Here is a 23,432-nt window from a genome sequence, read left to right as displayed (position 1 = left end):
ACATCCTTAGAGTATGAACAATTCACCAACAATATGAATGTTAATTTCTATTCCCTAATAAATAAACCTACATCCCTCATGGCCAAAAGAATCAAACAAATGAGAATCAAAAAACATATTCACCAAATAAAAAAGACAGATGGTTCCCTAGCCATACACCCGAGAGGCATAGTTGACTCATTTGCCAAGTTTTACACAAAAAACTTATAATCTTAAAGATGATCCCCTGACCCCTCCACCCACTGAAGACATAATTAAAGGGTTTTTAAACAAAGTCAACCTCCCGCAATTGTCCCATTCCCAATTGGAAACACTAAGCGAACCCTTTTCAGAACAAGAGATATTGAAAATAATTTCTGGTCTAAAAAACGGAAAAGCCCCAGGCCCAGATGGCTTCAGTGTGGAATATTATAAGGCCTTTTCCGCAATATTGACACCTCATCTGGTTGAAGTCTTCAATAACGCATCTCTGATGGGTTCCTTCCCAAAAGAGATGCTTGAAGCAGTCATCATAGTGATCCCTAAAACAAAAGGAGATACTAATCTGATCAAGAACTATAGACCGATATCACTCAAATACCGACATAAACATTTATGCTAAAGTGACTGCCACTAGGCTTAGAGCAATCCTTCCTAAACGTATCAATTTTGATCAGATTGGCTTCGTCGAAGGACGTCAAACCTCAGATGTGGTCATGAGAGTGTTAAACCTCATTTCATATATTAATACTAAGAAAAACCCATCTTTACTGATTGCACTCGATGCGGAAAAGGCCTTTGATAGGGTAAGCTGGCAATACTTTGAATCCACCCTATCTATATTCGGCTTCACAAACCAAATTATAAAATCTATCATGGCCCTCTATATATGTCCCTCAGCCAAGGTATTCGACACTTATCACAACCATTTGTAATTACGAATGGTATGAGGCAGGGTTGCCCCTTGTCACCGTTTCTTTTTGTATTGGCCATCAAATCCATGGCAGTGTTAATCAGAGAAGATTCGGACATTCAGGGCATTAAAACAAAGAATTATCACTGCAAGATAGGCCATTTTGCGGATGATGTCATTCTCTCATTGTATTATCCTGTAAACTCCATCCGAAGCGCTCAATCTATACTCCATGAATTCTCCATTATTTTCTATTACAAACTAAACATAGATAAATCAAAAATTCTCCCATTCTTCCTTGATCACTCAACCGTCCAAACCATAGAAAAATGGTCATCTTTTTCCTGTGCAGAGAACTCAATAATTTCTGTGAGAATTCAAATAACAAACAACCTACATACTTTAGTGAAATTAAATATGGAAAACCTCCTAGAAACTACAAGTAAAGAAACAGCCTCACTGTTCAAAAAGGATATTACATGGCTTGGCAGATTACTAACTTTTAAAATGAACATTCTACCTAAAATACTCTATTTTTTTAGAGCTATTCTGCTCACTATACCCCCGCTATATCTAAACAAACTCGAAAACATTCTAAATGGCTTTGTCTGGGATCACAAGAGGCCTAGAGTCTCCAAATCCATCCTAATGAAGAGAAAAATGAGAGGAGGGTATAGTCTGCCAAATTTAGAATGCTATTACAAGATAGCTATCATTAAACAGAGCCTTAATGGAATACAGAATAACCATTATTTACCTTGGGTAGATCTTGAACTTGCATCAAATTATTCTCTCAAATCACTCATTTTACTTTATATTTTCAATCCTAAGTCCTCCACTTCGGCTTCTACCATAACGGCATGAAAAGATTTGTGCAGAAGTAAAACAAAAACCCCGACATTCCAATAAATTAAAAGTTATCCACTAAAGTTACTCGCAAATATTTCTAAAGAAAACATTCCCTCCAATTGGCACAGCTTAAGATTCAGATGTATAGGTGATATACATACTGGCCACGATTACATCCCTTTCTTAGATTTAAAAACAAGACATAAAATTAATGACTCGAATTTTACTCTACTCATTTCCTTAAGAACTTCCCTTTACAAAATTTTAACCATTAATATCTCTATCCCTGAGACCGTATGCCTTCTTATCTCCAATCCCGACATGAATACCATCTGGAAAACTAAAATCATTTATGATGCCAAAAATGATGATATGGAACCAGTTACCCACAGCTTATGTTGTCATGGGGAAAAGACCTTCAAAATAGCTTCACAGTAGAAAACTGGCAGTCAAGCCTCAAAATTACATACTCCTCAACCTTCTCTACTGTCTTGCATGAATCCTATTATAAAGTACTAACAAAATGGTACTTTACTTCCTCTAAACTAAACAGAATAAATGCAGGACAGTCAGCTTTGTGTTGGCGGAATTGTAATAAAAAAGGCACCTTACTCCATGTTCTATGGGAATGCCCAAAGGTCAAAGCTCTCTGGGAAGAAGTTTCAAAACTAATAAATCAGATCACACACCCTAAAATAAAACTCTTACCTCAGATGGCTTTGTTATCACTAGACCTAAAAGATATAAATTCCTCTCATATCTCAGTTGTGACTCACATCTTTTTAACAACTAAGCAACTCATTTTGTAAAAATGGAAAACAAATCCATCATGATTATGAAAAATGGCATGCGATAATCAATAACTTGTTCCCCTCATATCATAGAAGGTATAGAAGGTGGAATAGCTGGAATCTGTTTATAAAAAGCAATAATCCCTAGAAATTATTGATCATGGACCAGCTCCACTTACATACAAACCCCCCCCCCCGGTGTTGTTACTTTTTTTTCTCATTATTTCTCATTCTATTTCTTTCCCTCTTTTTTTTTCAATACTATACCTAGATTAGTTTACAATTAATTCCTGTTATTTACAGTAAGGTTAAATTAGCAATATTAATTAGATACTCACTTCTTTGAGAAACCTGTGCTCTGTAATTAGTAGGTGATAGGATAAGTAAAAACATTCTCCTTACCACTTCTCCTTCCTTGTCCCCTTGTTTCCCAAAATAAAATAGCTTTTCCTTAATTTTTCCACCCCATATTTCCTCCCCCCTCCAAGGTAGTGTTAACCACTTCAGCCCCCAGCCTGTTTTCACCTTGATGACACGGCCATTTTTTGCTATTCTGACCAGTGGCACTTTATGAGGTTATAACTATGGAATGCTTCAATGGATCCAGGTGATTTTAAAATTGTGGTTTTTTTTGTGACAAATTGGGCTTCATGTTAGTGGTAAATTTAGGACAATATTATTTTGCATTTATTGGTGAAAAAATCAGAAATTTGGCAAGAATTTTGAAAATTATGCAATTTTCAGAGTTTGAATTTTTATGCTCTTAAACCAGCAAGAGATATGACACAAAATAATTAATAAATAACATTTCCCACATGTCTACTTTACATCGGCACAATTTTGGAAAAAAAAATTATAAGGAAATTATAGGGGTTCAAAGTTTATGAGCAATTTCTCATTTTTAAAATAAAACTTACAAAGCCACTTTTTTAGGGACTACATCAAATTTGATGTGATTTTGAGGAGTCTACATGACACAAAACACCCCAAAGTGACACCATTCCAAAAATGGCACCCCTCAGGCTACTGAAAACCAAATTCAAAAAGGTTATCAATAGGGATGAGCGAATGTATTCGCCACTATTCGGTATCCGACGGAAAATGGGGTAATTGAGGTATTCGCTATCCGACGGCTAATATTTTAGTCGCTCCTATACTTTCATTTTCATTTCTGACTTCCTGGCGCCTGTTTTCCAGCCAATGAACACATCTGATGTTGCTTGCCCTCACAGTAACACCGCATCCATCTTTGTTGTGGTGTTACTGTGATTGGCTTGGCTGCACAGCGTCATAGGGGTTATATAAGTCAGCGACCATTTTGTGAGCACGCAGTGATAGGGAGCTGGCAGTGTAGATAGACTGTATTGTGTGTGTGACAGCATTCTTAGATCCAACTAATAAATTGTCCTTGTAAGGGCTGAACACAGTGTCCAGTAGCTGCTAGCAGCTCTATAAATCGCATTTTTGAAAAACAGAATGCAGGGCTTTTGGTCTCTCTCTCTGTCTGTCTGTCTCTCCATCTCCCCCCCTCTCTCATACTCACCGATCACTGACCGATCACCGGCGCGGCACTGCACGGCTGTCACACTGCTCTGGTGGCTTCTACAGATTTTGAAAATGCCGGCCACTCATTATTCCATCTCGTATTCCCTGCTTCCCCCGCCCACCGGTGCCTATGATTGGTTGCAGTCAGACATGCCCCCACGCTGAGTGACAGCAACCAACTGCAACCAATCACAGCCGCCGATGGGTGGGTCTATGTAGTGCAGTAAAATAAATAAATAATTTAAAAAAAACGGCATGCGGTACACCCCAAATTTTAATACCAGCCAAGATAAAGCAACACGGCTGAAGGCTGGTATCCTCAGGATGGGGAGCCCCACATTATGGGGAGCCCCTATCCTAAAAATATCAGCCAGCAGTGCCTGGAATTGCCCCATTTATTAGATGTGACAGTCCTGGGACTCTACCTGGCTCATCCCGAATTGCCCTGGTGAGGTGACAATTGGGGTAATAAGGAGTTAATGGCAGCCCATTGCTGCCACTAAGTCCTAGGTTAATCATGGCAAGCATCTATGCGACACCCCACATGATTGACCTGTAAGTGAAAGTAAATAAACACATGCACCGGAAAAAATCCTTTATTTGGAATAAAAGGCGAATAAAAACACCCTCTTTCACCACTTTATTAAAATCCCCAAATACCCCTCCAGGTCCGGCGTAATACTCACAAGGTCCCGGGATGCATCCAGCTCTGCTACATGAAGCTGACAGAAGTGGCCGTAGAACACCACCGCTCCTCTGAGCTCCACGGAGCAACTGAAGTGAGTCGCGTGATCAGCGGTGCCGTCACTCAGGGGACCCGCTGCTACAGCTCACAGGTGGACGACTCCAGCTGGCCACGGGTCACCTGAGTGACAGCACCGCTTATCGCGCAGCTTACTTCAGTCACTCAGGGGATTTGCGGTCACTGGTGAGTCCTTCACTTGTGATTGCAAATCAGGCCGCGGCACACAGACAGAGCCGCGCGATGGCAATGAAGTCGGGTGATGGATAAGCCCAGGAAACGGACATATATAGTGGGATGGGGGTCATATACCAGGATGGATGACAGCTGTACCAGAATGGGGGCAGATATACCAGGATGGAAAACATAAAGAAGAATCGGCCCATGATGGAGACCTATGTACCAGGATGGGGGTCAAGCATAGGAAACATATATACCAGGATAGTGAAAATATATACCAGCATGGGCCTAGGATGGAGATCATAAAACCAAGATGGGCCTAGGATGAGGGACATATATACCAGGATGGATAACAGCTATACTAGGGCAAGTGTGCTGTTCCTAATTGTTTTAATTAAAACTGTTATTTAATGTTTTCATGCTTGTCTCTGCTGCCATCTACTGGTCAGACCTTTTGGCTCCTCTATTTCTTTTGTCCAGCCCATGGGAGTGTCTGCTGATCCTCTTACCTCACTTCCTGGCATATTCAGTTCCAGCCAGAGTTTTTGTGAGAATCACATCCCTTATTGAAGCTGCTAGAAGCAAAGTCTTCTGACTAGAGATGAGCGAACCGGTCGTGGTTCGGCTCGAGTTCGGTTCGCCGAACGGTGATCTCGTTCAAGTTCAGTTCGGCGAACCGGTTGGGCGAATCACTCGAATCGCATAGGAAACAATGGGAGGCAATCACAAACACATAAAAAAACCTAGAAAACACCCTCAAAGTTGTCCAAAAGGTGATAAACAACTCACAACACAACACAAACACATGGGAAAGTGACAAGGACATATACTCATGCGAAAACAAAAGAGCTGGACAAGGAAAAAGAGGAGGAGACACAGATATAGGCATGGCATGCCCTTCTAAAATCATGTAAAACACCGCAAGGTGACTCCAAGCGGAGTTACCCTTTTTTCCAAAAATTGGGCCCCATACACACCCACCCCTTCAGTGTCAGCACTTGTGCCCCAGTTGTACACTTCACAGCTAGATTTGCATCAAGCACATTCAAAAATACGCCATACTTAACCATCCCCAGGATGACCCCGGGGTAGGTAGCAAAGTCTTTGCTGAACCATGACTTGTTCATCTTTGCTCCTTTTAAAAAACACAGCAAGCAAGGGTTACTCCAAGCGGAGTCTCCCTTTTTTCCAAAAATTGGGCCACACACACACCCACCCCTTCAGTGGCAGCACCTGTGCCCCAGTTGAACACTTCACAGGTAGATTTGCATCAAGCACATTCAAAAATACGCCATACTTAATCGTCCCCAAGATGACACCGGGGTAGGTAGCTAAGTCTTTCCTGATCCCAGCTCTGTTCATCTTGGATCATTTTTAAAAACAATGTAAGCAAGGGTTACTCCAAGCGGAGTCTCCCTTTTTTCCAAAAATTGAGCCTCACACACACCCACCCCTTCAGTGGCAGCACTTGTGCCCCAGTTGTACACTTCACAGCTAGATTTGCATCAAGCACATTCAAAAATACGCCATCCTTAACCATCCCCAGGATGACACCGGGGTAGGTAGCTAAGTCTTTCCTGATCCCAGCTCTGTTCATCTTGGATCATTTTTAAAAACAATGTAAGCAAGGGTTAGTCCAAGTGGAGTCTCCCTTTTTTCCAAATATTGGGCCACACAGACACCACATCAGTGGCAGCACTTGTGCCCCAGTTGTACACTTCACAGCTAGATTTGCATTAAGCACATTCAAAATCCACAAGCATTTACTCTCCCCAAGATGACACAGGGGTAGTAAATTCCTTGTGGATCCATGACTTGTTTATTTTGATGAACGTTAGTCTGTCCACATTGTCACTGGACAGACGTGTGCGCTTATCTGTCAGCACACACCCAGCAGCACTGAAGACACATTCAGAGACAACACTGGCAGCTGGACACGACAAAATCTTCAAGGCGTAAGTGGAGAGCTCTGGCCATTTTTCAAAATTTGAAGCCCAAAATGAGGAAGGCTCCATTTGCAAAGTCATGGCATCGATGTTCATTTGGAGATACTCCTGTATCATCCTCTCCAGCCGTTGACTATGTGTCAGACTTGTTGTCTCTGGTGGCCTTGCAAAATATGGTCTAAAAAAATTATGAAAAGATTTAATAAAATTGCTGTTCCCAGCACCAGATACGGTGCTACTGGTACGGGTAGACTGTTGAAGATGACGAGACCGTCCCATGTTTGTCAAGTTAAAACTGGGAGATTCACTCCCTGCACCACGGTTGTTTGGTGGAAAAGCCGAGCTAAGATCGAGTAACATCTTCTTACAAGGGCTAATAGAAACTTCTATCCCTATTCTGTATAGCGCTGTGTGTAGAGCGTACACAGTAGTATCGGAGACAGAAGCTACGCCAGCGGTGACTGACCCAGACGCAGGAGATAATGGCGTCCGGACGGGCAGATACCCGTTTTTATAATGCAGGGACATGTGACATGGACATCCTATCACACATGCCGTTGCTTCTCTGGCTAAAAGTCCACTTAGCTGTGTGTGTGTCTGGGATTGGCTGACATGCTAGCCCGCCCCACTACACGCGCGTGCTTAGGGAAGGAAGGCAAGGAAAAAAAAAAATGGCGATCGTCATTATCCCAGCAGCAGTGATCTGAATGCGCTGTTCCTGCACACTATACGCTGAAATTTCATAATAGTGTGAGTCACAGAGTGACTTACACTATTACAGCGGAAAGCCAGCTAATAATTAGCTTGGCTTTTTGCTGCTAGAACCATTCTCGAACGTAGCTAGAACTATCGAGCTTTAGCAAAAAGCTCGAGTTCTAGTTCGATCTAGAACAGCCCCCAAAATCACTCGAACCGCGAACTGGAGAACCACGAACCTCGAACCGTGCTCAACTCTACTTCTGACCTTAGTGACTCCAGAAACAAGCATCACAAGAGAATCACAATGCCAGGTACTTGGACTACTGTACTCTGCATGTCCTAACCTTTGGAGAAAATAAACCACCATTGTTTCATCTCAGCATGTGCATGTTTAACTTGCAGCGCTCTGGTCCTGTCTGCCTCACCTATAGAAAAAACGAAGGTAAGGTTCTCACAACATCTCACAACTACGCAGCATCAATCGCCTTTAAGTGGGGAACGAACAGTCAGAAGACTGCTTAACAGCCCAAAGTCAGAAGACTGCTTAACAGCCCAAAGTCAAAACTTCCCTGAGAGCCCAAATCAGTCAGAAGACTGCTTAACAGCTCAGTAGCCCGGCTACAGATCCCTAAGAACCCTGTAATTTCCCTTGTAATCTGCCTAGCAACAAGCCTTGTGCACTAGTCTGCCTGCAACAGTGCATGCCTGGACAAGCCTAAGGGGAAGCTCTCCTATCTGCCACATCCTGTATCACCTCTGCTTGCATTGTAAAGGGACAGTTTATGCACCTGCTGTTTCTCTCTTGCTATACCCCTTCTATAGACTTGCAGTACATTATACCTCATCACTGCACATTGCTGGACTGCGAACCCCACGTTTTGCTAAAGACACCTTGGGAATCTCATCAGGGAGTCCTTGCAGAGCTGCACAACAATTTTCGGACCCGTATTCAAAAGTCAAGTTTCTTAAAGAGACAGTGCACCTTAAATCAAAATGGCCGAAAAAGTTCCCCACTGCTGAAACAGAGCAAATACAATCTGATACTGTCCATTATGAAGCCCAGAAGGCAGATCCCGCGCTTTCAGCAGACCAAGTTGTCCGACTGAAGCGTTCTTCCAGACCCACGATAAAGGCCACTGAAAACTATCACACTATGAAAGATTAGCTATGTGAACACCTGGAAGAACAGTGGGAACGAGTCACCTATTACATGTCAAGACTTGAATCCTCATCAAGCGATGCCGCATGCTTACAAGCCGCTCTGGAACGGCTGAACACAGCTTATGAAAGATACAAAAGACTGTCAACAAGGTACATTACCTTTCTAAAAGACTCTAAAATTGATGAAGCTCTTTCAGACCTGAGCAAGGCAGAAGAGGTGGACAAGGAAAGAGATGTCAATGTGCAAGATGCTATAGACAAGGCCGAACACCATAGCTCTCACCAGCAAGAAACAAGATCACACCGATCAACCTCATCTAGACGTTCCTCCCGATCATCCAGGTCATCATCCTCAAGAAGCTCAGCACTGAGCGACAAAATACTAGAGGCCCGCATAAGAGCAGAGGAATCCAAGGTGAGACGTTCCTTCACAGAAAGAGAAGTAGAGGAAGAAGCCAAAAGGGCAGAAGCAGAAGCCCTTGCAAGAGCAGAAGCCGCTAAAGCAGAAGCCAAAAGGGCAGAAGCAGAAGCCCTTGCAAGAGCAGAAGCCGCTAAAGCAGAAGCCCTTGCAAAAGCAGAAGCCACTAAAGAAGAAGCCAAAAAGGCAGAAGCAGAAGCCCTTGCAAGAGCAAAAGCGACTAAAGCAGAAGCCCTTGCAAAAGCAGAAGCCGCTAAAGAAGAAGCCAAACAGGAAGAAGCAGAAGCCCTTGCAAGAGCAGAAGCCGCTAAAGAAGAAGCAAAAAAGGCAGAAGCAGAAGCCCTTGCAAGAGCAGAAGCCACTAAAGCAGAAGCCCTTGCAAAAGCAGAAGCTGCTAAAGCAGAAGCCAAAAGGGCAGAAGCTGAGGCTCGGATAAAGATGCTTCGATCACAGATGGAAGAGGAAGATGCACTAATTAAAGTGAGACTACTTGAGCAAGCATTGATCCAAGTTCCTGATCCAGCTCACTCGCCACCACTGGAAGCAGACAATCTAGTTGATCGCACAAGAGACTATGTACTGAATCAGTTACCTGTAGCAACCCCGGTTTGCAGTACCGTCCAAGCCGACAACATCGAACCCTCCAACTTACCTCTACCAGTGCCAGTACCATCTAAAGCACCCGAGCAAATTAATAACAGTCACCAAAAGGTGCCCTGTCAAACACAGTCACCACGGCAAGATGGCAACCAAGTGTTTCCTGACCCACTTCCACAGCTCAAGCAGCGGTCATCAGAATCTACTGAGGCTAAACCACAGCTCAACCCTGCAGCAACGTCATTCTACCCGGGAACATCTCATCCATTCACGCCAGGCAGCCCATACGCCCCAGGGGCATCACAAATCGTCGTGACAACAAGTGGTGAGAAATCAGATATGTCTGAGTTTGCCAGGTTCATGGTGAGCAGAGAGCTAATCAACACTAGTCTCACGAAATTCGATGATCGTGCAGAGAGCTACAGGGCCTGGAAAGCAACTTTCTAGGCAGCCATCGCCAATCTCAACTTAACTGCAGAACAGGAGCTCGACCTCCTGATCAAGTGGTTGAGCCCAGGCTCTACAAACCGTATCAAGAGCCTCAGAACCGTCTATGTGGGACAAGAAGAAGCAGGTCTCGCTGCTGCATGGCAAAGACTGGAACGCACCTTTGGCACCGCAGAAGCAATAGAGAAAGCCCTATTCAAGAGACTGCAGGACATCCCAAAGATCAACCTTAAAGAAGTCCACAAGCTTCAAGACCTAACTGATCTGCTCATGGAGCTGGAGCTCGCCAAAAGAGATCCTCGTCTGTCTGGGCTGTGCTACCTGGATACAGCCCATGGAGTGAACCCAATCATGGTGAAGCTGCCATACAGTCTGCAGGAGAAATGGGCAACGTCAGTCTCAAGGTACAAAAGAGTGTATGATGTCACCTTTCCCCCATTTATTCACTTCTGCAAGTTCATCGACGAGCAGGCCCAGATGAGGAACGACCCCAGCCTCGACTTTCTAGAGTTCAACACTTCGGCAGCTACAACCAACGCTCATTGAATGTGACCAAATACCCAGCCACAGGAATGAAATTCCTACCCCAGAAGCTGCATTTTATCAACCACACCTAAGACACCTCGCTAGTGTTATCCCACCTCTGGACAATAACGCAGAGATTATACTCCTGCTCGGCAGAGACAATCTAAGGGTACACAAGGTGCAACACCAGTGTAATGGGCCTGACTATGCACCATATGCCCAGAGACTGGACTTGGGATGGGTAGTCATAGGAAATGTGTGCGTTGATCGATCAGAAATTGATTCCTTCAAGACTTACGTGCATGGAGATGGGCGCACAACCTGCCTACAGCCATGTCCTCATCACTATGGAGTGAAAGAGAAGTCTCCAGACACAATACAGCTACCTGACATCGCTTCTTCTCTGCATATCGACAACTTGGGAAGATCAGTCTTTCTCACAACCAAGGACGATGATAAAGTAGCCTTGTCAGTAGAGGACATAGAATTCATCGGAATAATGGACTGTGAGTTTTCTAAAGACAAAACCAACCACTGGGTCTCTCCATTACCCTTCCAATCTACCAGGGTAAGACTCCCAAACAACCGAGCTCAAGCTCAGACCAGATTTAACTCTCTTCAGCGTTCTATGAACAGCAAACCTGAAATGAGAGAACATATTGTTGCCTTTATGGACAAAATATTCCGCAACAACCACGCAGAACCTGCTCCATTCTTGAAGAAGAACGAAGAGTGCTGGTATCTACCTTCATTCGGTGTATAGCACCCACGAAAACCGAATCAAATCAGGGTTGTCTTCGACTCCAGCGCCAAACATGAAGGTGTATCCCTTAACGATGTTCTCCTCACTGGTCCTAACCTAACAACTTGGTAGGAGTTTTGCTGAGGTTCAGAAAAGAGCTTGTCGCCATCACTGCCGATATTGAACAGATGTTCCACTGTTTCCTAGTCAGAGAGGACCACCGGAACGTCCTCAGATTTCTGTGGTACAAGGACAATGACACCAATAAAGAGATGGTGGAATATCGTATGAGGGTCCACGTGTTTGGAAACAGCCCTTCACCCGCAGTTGCAACCTATGGCCTCTGGAGAACTGCATTAGAGGGAGAGTCTGAGTATGGAACAGATGCTAGAGACTTTGTTGAGAAAGACTTTTATGTAGATGATGGGCTCAAATCACTACCCACTGAGGAAGAAGCCATTGATTTGCTCAAAAGGACTCAAGGCATGCTGTCCCAGGCAAAACCTAGGTTACACAAAATTGCTTCAAATAGCCTCAGGAAAGGTGAGATGAAGACCTTTACAAGGCCAATCCACGAACTTGTTCTGCTGTTGCCCATAGAGAGCGTCCCTACGGGATGAACGCTACTGGACCTGAACTTTGAGCCATCTTTCTTGTTTTGGAATCAATTGAGCTTGTTTTTGCATTTAACATGCCTTTCCTTTCAGGTTGTATTATGGACTCAATAGTGAAATCCCCAAAGTGAATTTCAGACGGGGAGTGTGCTGTTCCTAATTGTTTTAATTAAAATTGTTATTTAATGTTTTCATGATTGTCTCTGCTGCCATCTACTGGTCAGACCTTTCGGCTCCTCTGTTTCTTTTATCCAGCCCATGGGAGTGTCTGCTGATCCTCTTACCTCACTTCCTGGGATATTCAGTTCCAGCCAGAGTTTTTGTGAGGATCACATCCCTTATTGGAGCTGCTAGAAGCAAAGTCTTCTAACCTTAGTGACTCCAGAAACAAGCATCACAAGAGAACCACAATGCCAGGTACTTGGACTACTGTACTCTGCATGTCCTAACCTTTGGAGAAAAAAAAACACCATTGTTTCATCTCAGCATGTGCATGTTTAACTTGGTGCGCTCTCGTCCTGTCTGCCTCACCTATAGGAAAAACGAAGGTAAGGTTCTCACAAAATCTCACAACTTCGCACCTTCAATCGCCTTTAAGTGGGGACAGAACAGCAAGAGACATATATACCAGGCATGCTGGGGAACATATACACCAGATTGGGGACATAATACCAAGATGGTATATATGTAGAAAGCAGAGCGCACTGAATGCCAATAATACAAAAATGTATGGTGAATTTGAAAGGTGAACAAGGGATTGAATCCAGCTAGTCACTTGAGATTATTCAGGCAAGATGACTTCTTTCATTTTTAATAAAATATAACTTTTAATATAGTTTCTTTAAAAGTTAGCCACAATACACATTGTCAGCAAGCAGCTACACGTATACAGGTCAGTAACAGACAACGCGTTTCAGTTCACAATGTGCCTTCATGCTTAGTCCCTCATAATATGTGATCCTGTACAATAATGTCTGTATGCTTTTTCCATCTTCCCCGGCCCAGGAGCTGTGGTGTGATCAGACCATGTCCTGTACGGTCAGACACAGCCATTACACAGTACACAGCAGGGGCACATATATGAGATTATCTCAGCACAAGAACATTTTATTAAACACATCCAAATGTGGAAATTATTATAATTCCAAAATCTATTAAGTAAAATGACTTTTGTTTTTGGAAAACCCCTTTAAATGTCTACATGTTTCTAACATTTTCTTTCTAACTTTTCAGCAAAGTTTAACCCTATGTCCAAAAATTGCTAAACTAGAATAATCCAGCCCCTACACCAGCGTGCAGTATTGCTGTTCCAGCATGTATGGATGGGCATTTTAAGCGACACACCTTCTGTGACAGATTTCAGATTTGTTCTTTCTGTGGTTTGCAGCTGATTTCTAGTACATTAAGAATAAAGTAATAAACTGTAAATGTAAAGTAAACCATCTCATTGATAAATCCTACTGAGAGCGGCTCTGCTTCTGCTGCACATTTTATTTCTCCGCCACCTAACATTAGAATTGCTGTATTTTCCAGACTACCATTTCCATCTTCTTCAGTGATGCAGTTATGGAACATTATACTGACTAGTGATACAATGTTTTCAGACTTTGTATTTCAGTCTTTATTGCTGAGCTCTGATGTTCTCTCACTATTCTTAATCCCTTCTCTAAATCTGCTGCACTCTTGGCCTCAGCTTTTATACTGGCTACACTGGCTATGACAACCCCCCTTATTGGCTGAGCTACACCATGTGATATCACAGCTTCAAGGCATTACAGCAAAACCAATGTGGTTGCACTTGAAGTAATTTCAGCTTTCTCGGGATAATGCAATCTTTAGAATTTTTTTTTGAGCATTGCATGAAACAAATCACAAATTGTTTGAATTCATTGGGATCTCAAAATTTCTTCATTTATTTTTCATTCCAGTTAAGTTTATTATCCTTTTTTCAGATCCCAGTATCCCGATGCTCAGATCAATGCTTACCTGGAAGCTGGAAAAAGGCGAGAGAGACAATCCATACCTGCTGCTATGACTGCATCCCATGTCCAGAAGGAGAGATATCCAATATCACCGGTATGTACAGTGAGAGGATTGTAAGTGGCATCCGTCACCCGCATAAGAAACTGACTCAGACTCAACATCATCCACATCCATATGCTCAATATTAAATGCAGTGGAAAATTCATGTTGCTTTATATTCCATTACAATAATACATGGATCACTTATTCATATAATTATGGACATTCGCTAGAAAGCAGACAAAAGAAGAGAAAAAGATGCGAACACAGTCCAAAGATGTAATGCAAAAAATTATTTGTTATTATATATTACAATGCATAAATATTTAGAGCAAAAAGTTGGTGGTACAAAATTAACCAGTGGCGAGCAATATTTCTAAAAAACTGCTAAGTATCATGCTAAAAACCAGTCATCAATATATACAAAAAATGACATTAGATTAATAAACAATATAGACTGGAGGAAAGGCTGTGAAACAATGTTCACAATGTGCCATCTCAGAACATGATCAGGTGCTTAATCTACATGATCCACATGAAAAACAAGATAATTACCTAAAACTCGTGCAATAGCACTAGCACTAGCATATGGTGTTACAAGATAACAGCCAGAAATTACTGATTAGAAGCAATATAGCAAATACACTGTGAGTAGGGAACCACAGGAGCTATTACCTGAACAGCTGAGAAGCAGGGATACAAGCAGAAAACAGCCCGACGGCTGTTTCGAAAACCTTCATCAAGGGGCGGTGCCAAGGTGAGAGAACACGGGGTTTATAACTGATCAGTAGCCAATCAGGGGGGATTGTATTGTGACGTTCACGCTACCATGACACCGTGGGACGCCGAGCGGCGGCTGTGTCAGAGACACATGACTGAGTGATGACTCATAATCACATGACCCATATAGACGCGACAGGCCAATCCGCAGCAAACAAGTCCGCAGTGAACAACAAATTGAGGAACTGTTCTCAAATATTAAGTTTCATTTGTTAAAACGCACACGTCTATGGTGGAGCAGAGCTCTATTAGAGAGGTATTTAGTAAACAACTCAAACTACGCGGACTCCGCGTTCGCGTTACTCCTACTTTCATTGTGAAGGATGATGAATTCATTAAGAAATGGGAGGAGGCATGTCATTCTTGTTCATCTACCTTGATGCATCTCCTGATTAAATATAACACTGATCAAATCTCCAAACTCTATAAAGAATTGGAGAGTGAACAAGTTGTACTTAGAAGTAAATGTTCAGAGCATAAATTCAAAAACTTCGAGAGGAATTTGGATACGAGATTGGATTCATCTGTGAAGAAGATTCAGGAGAATCAGTCTAAGAAGTTTAATCGCGATCAGCGAGATTTTGCAACAAATATGGTGTATTTTTGGCGCAGACCATCCTCTGCACACAATAATTTGGCAAGATCTTCCTCATACTCTTCAGTAAATTCCACCAGTGATCAATCGGATACATCTTCTATATCACAGACACGTTCTGGAGCGTCTTTTGGTGGTGGACGTGGAGCCGGATATTCTTGGTATTACCGTACACCTTCTTGTCCCCCTAAACAACATGGAGGTGCTAATAAAGTAATAAATTTGAGCACATATAAATTGACTTCAGCAGATAAATCCCTATTAGAAAGGGGACTATCATTCTCCCTTGTGGTGAGATTTGACCCCTTTTTTGCCACTAAGGATCTCCATATCTTTGCCCGTTTTTTAATTTTTAAGAAATACTTCTTTGATGATACGTTACATTCTATGTTTCCTTCAGCACAAGAACAGGAGGCTTTAAGAATTTTGGAGGAATTATCTGCTGAAAGTTCGATTAGTGGAGAAGGTAAGATCCCACCCTCCATCAGACCATGTTCCAAAAAGTTTCCATCTTTTTCATCGTGTTCAAATATTGAACTCTTTGTTCAGATTGTTTCCGAAAATTTCAAGGAGATTGCCACTAATGTGACATCAAGGGATGATAATCTCTCCCGGGATGAATGAACCAGATTACATGAACTAAAGAAATTATCTAATGTAGTACTGAAGCCGGCTAACAAAGGTGGCAACATCGTCATCTGGCCATCCGAAATGTACGAGAAGGAGGTGTTTCGCCAACTATCCAATACAGAGTGTTATAAAAAAAACTAACATACAATCCTCTGTCTAGCTTCTCAGCTTTATTTAAGAAAATATTAAAAGATGCCGGTGTTGTCACCAGTGACCTGGCTTCAGCACTGCAAGTCCATGAGGCATCTGTAGCAACCATGTATCTTCTTCCCAAGGTACATAAAAATAGTTCTGTTCCTCCTGGTAGGCCCATTATATCCGGCTGTGGCAACTTCCTTGAAAATGTTAAAAAGTGGATAGAGTCCATCCTCCAACCTCTTGTCCAGACCCTCCCGTCTTTTTTGAAGGACACGTGTGATTTACTCAAACGAGTTGATGGAATGCATCTTGAGGACGACACATTGCTGGTCTGTGCAGATGTGGAATCATTGTACACTAATATACGTCACTCTGATGGGTTGATGGCCTTGCGGTATTTTATGAATATGTCTAATTTATCATCGCAGATGGTCAGTCTTGTCATGGTACTTCTTAAATTTTCTTTAACACATAATTTTTTTCTTTTTAAGGGGTCCTTTTACCTGCAGCTCCAGGGTACAGCGATGGGTGCGGCTTTCGCGCCCTCGTATGCCAACCTGTTCCTGGGGCTGTGGGAGAGGGACCTCCTCCTGTCAGATCAACTGTCGTCAATGGACCGTGTCCCCTTTTAGGCATGGTACATTGACGACATTTTTTTGATCTGGCAGTGGTCTTCTATATTGTTGCAGGAGTTTTTTTCTGTTATTAATAATAATGATCGTAATATTCATTTAACTTATTCGTTCGACCATGACAGGATTGACTTTCTCGATGTGGTCCTGAAGCGTGATGCTTCGGGATTTATACAAACTGATTTATTCCCAAACCAACGGCTGTCAACGCATTTCTTCATGCCTCCTCATCGCATCCTGATCATCTGATTAGAGCGGTTCAAGTCGGACAATTTTTAAGGATCCACAGAGTTTACTGATTTTGAAATCCAAGCTAAAAAGTTGATGCAATGTTTAAAGATCGTGGATATAGCAACCGGTCAATCAAGCTTGCCTACCATTGTGCGAGGTATGGTAAACGTCACCAATTGCTGTACCCTAAAAGGAAGCTGCAGTGTGATGAGTCGGTTAGGTTCGTCACACAATACCATTCTCAGTTTCCTGCTATGAGAGATTGTCTGTCCAAATCATGGTCAATCCTCAGGGCAGATCCCACCCTATGTAAAATCTTGCCTATTAGACCACTGATTGGTATTAGGAGATCTAAAAATTTATATGATCACCTTATACATTCTCAGTATCAGTCTTTTCAGGCCGGACTATGTTTGGCCAAAAATTACCATCGGTTTCGGTTGGGTGTGTTCCCTGCGGTAGGTGCGTCGCCTGTCCCAACATAGTGTGCTCTGACTCTTTTTGTGATTCGTCCAATCAAAATACTTTTTTGATTAAACAACGTATTACCTGCACAAGCTGTGCGGTCATATATCATGCTACCTGCCCTTGCGGGAAAATTTATGTCGGGTTGACCCCCCGACAACTCAAAATATGAGTCAGGGAGCATGTGTTGGGAATCATGGCAGCAGCCACTGTTGAGGACACATCCACCCTAAAGAGACTTCCGAGACATTTTAAATTACATCATAACTCAGATGCTAAGGGTCTTAAAGTTAAGGGCATTGACATGTTGAATGTTGATGCAAGGGGTGGTGCTGTCAGTGTGCGTTTGGCTCAATTTGAGGCCAGGTGGATATGGTCGCTTGATATGACACATCCATCAGGCCTCAATGAGAATAATAGTTTTTCCTCCTTTTTAGGATGTTTTTAGTTTTGAGAGTTCTAATTTTTTTATATTTATTCTCCTTTTAGATTTTCTTTCACTACGTTTTTTCAATGTGCGTGTGGACTTTTATGCTCCGCCAAACTTTTCATCCTCATGTGCTCCAGTGAATTGTTTATACACCTATGGCTGTAGTTTAATGTTCTAGATCTAGATAGATGGCACATGTTTCAGAAATATATCTTTATTATGTATAATGATCACCTTAGGTCTTTTTTGGAGTACGCTTGTATTCTTGTATACAGTCACATATACAGTATATTGTTGCATGTACCTCTGGTTTTGCAATATGTCTTGTGCTTCAGTGTCTCTATTTTTCTAAATATTTTGATTGTAATTTGATATCAATTTTTTCATTTTTTGTTTATCATAGACACTTCTTATTAACTGATATGATATCAATATTGATATATATGTGTTTACATGTATTGTGCATGTTTTTTGTGAACTCCCAAAAAGTGTATCGTTGTACTATATATATTGTCTATTGACTTCCATATGCAGGTTGTTGGGGTTATAAAATATATTTATAAAGTATCTTATTATTGATGCAAATGCAGCCTTGTTATTTGATATGTGCCATTATGCTATAACGGTATTATATCAGTGGTATATTGCTGCACGTTCGTATCGCTATGACTGTGGGCTGCGGCCTGGCCTGTCGCATCTATATGGGTCATGTGATTATGAGTCATCCCTCAGTCACGTGTCTCTGACGCGGCCGCCGCGCGGCGTCCCATGGTGTCATGGTAGCGTGAACGTCAAAATACAATCCCCCCCTTATTGGCTACTGATCAGTTATAAACCCCGTGTTCTCTCACCTTGGTACCGCCCCTTGACGAAAAAATGGGGGGGAGCCAGCACTGCTTATGAGTGGGATGCAATTATGACAAAATAAAAAGTGTAACATTCACAAATTCATTCCTACTGTATCAATTCAATGAGATTGTTAGCAAATAATTGATCAATGATTTGAGCCCCCCTGCCCCGTCACGGCAAATCTATATAAGGGGGGTCCCTACACTACAGTATATAATATACATGCGTACCATGTGGTCTCGTGTGATGTGCAGGACCATATAGGAACACCACCTACCTGAGAAGTGTCAGAACCGCTCCCATGCTGCTAGGGCTGACAACTGCGAGTAGAGAGGCAGTCCAGGTGCCTGCCACTAGCACAATGTCTGAACTAGCCCCCACAGTGTCAGACCAGCAGACATGGATGAAGGGCGGAACAGCCCCAGGCAGGTGGTGCTTAAGTATTAATGCCTATGGAACAGGAGGCGGTGGCTGTATGTGAACAGGCACCAACATGCATTTTGATGGCAACAGAACCTTGACGAAGGTTTTTGAAACGGCCATCGGGCTGTTTTCTGCTTGTATCCCTGCTGCTCAGCTGCTCAGGTAATAGCTCCTGTGATTCCCTACTCACAGTGTATTTGCTATATTGCTTCTAATCAGTAATTTCTGGCTGTTACGTTCCATCTTGTAACACCATATGCTAGTGCTAGTGCTATTGCATGAGTTTTAGGTAATTATCTTGTTTTTCATGTGGATTATGTAGATTAAGCACCTGATCATGTTCTGAGATGGCACATTGTGAACATTGTTTCACAGCCTTTCCTCCAGTCTATATTGTTTATCGAACTAATGTCATTTTTTGTATATATTGATGTCTGTTTTTTGGCATACTTATCAGTTTTTTAGAAATATTGCTCGCCACTGGCTAATTTTGTACCACCAACGTTTTGCTCTAAATATTTATGCATTGTAATATATAATAACAAATACATTGTTGCATTACATCTTTTGGACTGTGTAGGCCTCTTTTTCTCTTCTTTTGTCCACATCCATAAGCTGCAGAGCCGGACATCACCAAGGACCGGTGTGCATGATTTCAGCACTAGCACTGTGTGGAGCGGTGACTGCCGCCGGCACTGCAGAGCGATTGCACAAGGAAGATACCTTCACATTCTACCTTCTGTAAGACACATATAGAGAGAATCTAGAGATTTTCATTATGTTGCAAGTTCAATACAATTTTTTTCTCATAACAATTTCCCTTTAAATAGTGTTCATCGATACTGTACCACACAGAATAGGATTAGATACACAGATCAACCTACAGTATCACACATTAGATACACAGCTCAGAAGCACAGTATCACATAATAGGATAAAACTATTTTTCTGGTCAGTTCACTGCACCCACAGTTCATATCTACCCATGTCTGCTGCACAATCCCAACAAATGAGCGTGCAGCAGGTCCAATAGTGTTGTAGTCCAGTCCAGCACAAGACGTAGATCAAGACACTACCAACCGCATTATACAAACATAACATGCAACTTGTGCAGCTACAAACTCCAGCAAATTTCAAGCAAGAATTTCCATCAACTGAAAAGCAAACTGAGCAAACTGAATTTATACAAACTGAACTTTTTTGAATCTTTAGGATTTTGCTGATCCTCATAAATTCAGCAACTTGCAACTACATGCACTTGATATAGCACAACCAATCCAAACTATCATATCCAGTTTAAAAGCAGAGGCAGGGAATGTAGGAGCCATTATGTGTTGTATCTGAATAGTCAGAAGATGTCACAGCTCCCAGCTTATCAATTAATAGGAAGAGAAAGCCATAAACACTAAAGAAACTGTACAGATCGTGTGAGACAGCCCAGGAGGAGACTGGTGAGGAAAAGAGAAGAAACAGATATAAGTGATAGGAGGAGACGTACAGGAGAGCCACTGCTGCTGCTTTCCTGACCAATGTGGGGAAAGCGCTGCTGCTGCAATTTCATTTCACTCTTTTTTGCATTCATGTTTACATAAGAATCAATATTACAAAAAATAATTGCTCCCTATGACTGGCTCTCAAAGTTTGCGTGACACAAACAGTACTACTTTTTTGCACACCTATTATTTTGCTGTACCCACACGCAACACCAGTAAATTGGCCTGTTGTCATTATTATTTGTATTTTTGTCCTTTTTAGGAAGCAGAGAACTGTGAGAAACATGCAACATAGAAGTAAAAAACAATTGAAAACATTTAAAGGAAATATGTCACTGCCATGCTAGGTATTTGGAAGTACCCTGCAAGGGGTGAAAGGGAAGGGAGACCCTGTGTCTAGGGAAGAGAGAGATTTTGAGTCCTGACCAAGACAACTGCTGGGTCCAGGGTCCCCTCACACCCTAGATAGGTTCTGCACCTTTGAACTGAGCTGGATACCTGACCCTTGGCTGACCCTGATCTAGGCCCTAGGTAGGGACGGAAGGGATGAGTGCTTAGTCAACACCACTAAGCTCTAAAGAAGACAAATAACTTATCTCCAGAGTGGCAGTGGAACTGCAGAAACAACAAAGTTTCTCCAGATATATACAAGTCGACTGCTTGCACTGAGCTGCTTCACAAAGCGTACATGTCACAAAAAGTACTACCCATTTTTTTGCATGTGTTTTATTAGTATGATTTGACATATGTGACTGCTACACCAATAATGGGGCATTTGTTGCTGCTATTTTATATCCTGGTGGTTAGTGATGAGCAGACCTGTGATGTTTTATTTCACCAGGTTTGGCCTTACTTTAGTTAACATTTTAGTTTGTTCCTTGAACCTGACCCAAACTTGAGCCCGGACACTGAACATATAAGTTAATGGAGATCTGAACTTCTGTGCTGTAAAATGGTTGATAAATGGTTGTAGTAAGGGCTAGGGGACTGCAAAAGAAAATAAAATGGGGAAAAAGAAGGACAAATTCTCTGCAACCAAATGTGGATAAGGAAGTGATTTCAATGGGTTCTGTCACCTTGGCAATCATGCTTAAATAGGAAGTGAATGAACAAACTAAACATTTTCAGTCTGCAACCCACAGAGACTGATTGAAAGATTTCCTCAAAGAGCAAAAATTCTCAAAAAGGCCCCTATATAGCCCGTTTTCCCAGTTGATCCAAACAGCCAAAGCTGTTAAAGTTTCCCCATAGAGCCTGTTTTTAGAGTTGACCGACGCAGCTAAGATTGCTAGTTCCGCCACAGAGCAAAATTCTCAAAAAGGCTTCTACATAGCCAGTTTTCATTGCTGACCCACACAACCAAGATTCTTAGAATTCCACCAGAGACCAAAAATTCTAAAAAGGCCTCTGCATAGCTTGTTGCAAAATTCACCCGGACACACAAGATTGGCAGAATTCCCCCACAGAGAAACAATTTTCAAAAAGGCCCTTATAGAGCCAGTTTTCGAAGTTGACCCACTCAGCCAAGATTGCTAGAGCTCCCTTACAGAGCAACAATTCTCAAAAAGGTCCTACATATTTTTTTTTCCATTTGACCCACACAGCCATGATTGTTAGAGTTCCCACACAGAGCAACACATCTCAAAAAGACCCCTGCAGAGCTTGTTTTCACAGTTGACCTAGAGAGCTACCAGAACCCCTTTAAAACAACAGGAAAAAATTAAACCAGGAGGCGGAGATCAAAAGAAGGTAGAAGTGGCTGTGGATGTGTAGGTGGAAGAGGAGGAGGAGGTAGCCAGCACTTTATTAATTTAGTTTTGTTTTCATTTTTTTACATTCTTTTTTTGTAGATTTTTTATTTTATTTTACTAGGCTCCAAAATATTGTGAATGGCAAACACAGTATAGAGAGTGGGGTGCGGCTGCTGTAGTTGTCGGTATAGTTGTCTAGTCAGTAGAGTTGAGCGCGGTTCGCGGTTCGAGGTTCTCCAGTTCGTGGCTCGAGTGATTTTGGGGGCTGTTCTAGATCGAACTAGAACTCGAGCTTTTTTGCTAAAGCTCGATAGTTCTAGATACGTTCGAGAACGGTTCTAGCAGCAAAAAAAACAGCTAATTCCTAGCTGGCTTTCCGCTGTAATAGTGTAAATCACTCTGTGACTCACACTATTATGACATTTCAGTGTATAGTGTGCGGGAACAGTGCAATCAGATCACTGCTCTATGTATAATGGCGATCGCCATTTTTTTTTTTTTCCTTGTCTTCCTTCCCTAAGTGCGCGCGTGTAGTGGGGCGGGACAGCATGTCAGCCAATCCCAGACACACACACAGCTAAGTGGACTTTTAGCCAGAGAAGCAACGGCATGTGTGATAGGATGTCCATGTCACATGTCCCTGCATTATAAAAACGGACATTTTCCTCCAGCACGCCATTATCTGCCTTCTGCGTCCTTGGTGTCCTTGGTGTCAGACATCACTGGCGCAGCTCCTATCGCCGATACTGCTGTATACGCTCCATACACAGCGCTGGACAGCTTAGGGATAGCACTTTCTATCAGTCCTTTTAAGGGCTCATACCGGCAGGGTCAGAGCCATAGGT

General features: G+C 42.4%; 1 protein-coding gene across 1 annotated transcript in view; it reads left to right on the top strand.

Moving 5' to 3' along the window:
* Nucleotides 1-695: 695 nt before the first annotated feature.
* The window catches only part of LOC142304354 (vomeronasal type-2 receptor 26-like), a 71,585-nt gene continuing 48,848 nt past the window's right edge, over nt 696-23,432 (top strand). The window contains exons 1-2 of the mRNA XM_075346811.1: nt 696-785; nt 14,101-14,224. Coding sequence (XP_075202926.1) covers nt 696-785; nt 14,101-14,224 — 214 coding nt within the window. The remainder of the gene's footprint in view (nt 786-14,100; nt 14,225-23,432) is intronic.

This window comes from Anomaloglossus baeobatrachus, chromosome 1 (genome assembly GCF_048569485.1).
Source record: "Anomaloglossus baeobatrachus isolate aAnoBae1 chromosome 1, aAnoBae1.hap1, whole genome shotgun sequence".
In the NCBI taxonomy this organism is placed as follows: Eukaryota; Metazoa; Chordata; class Amphibia; order Anura; family Aromobatidae; genus Anomaloglossus; species Anomaloglossus baeobatrachus.
The sequence above is the reverse complement of the archived record's forward strand: the minus strand, read 5'-3'. Positions and strand labels throughout refer to the sequence as shown.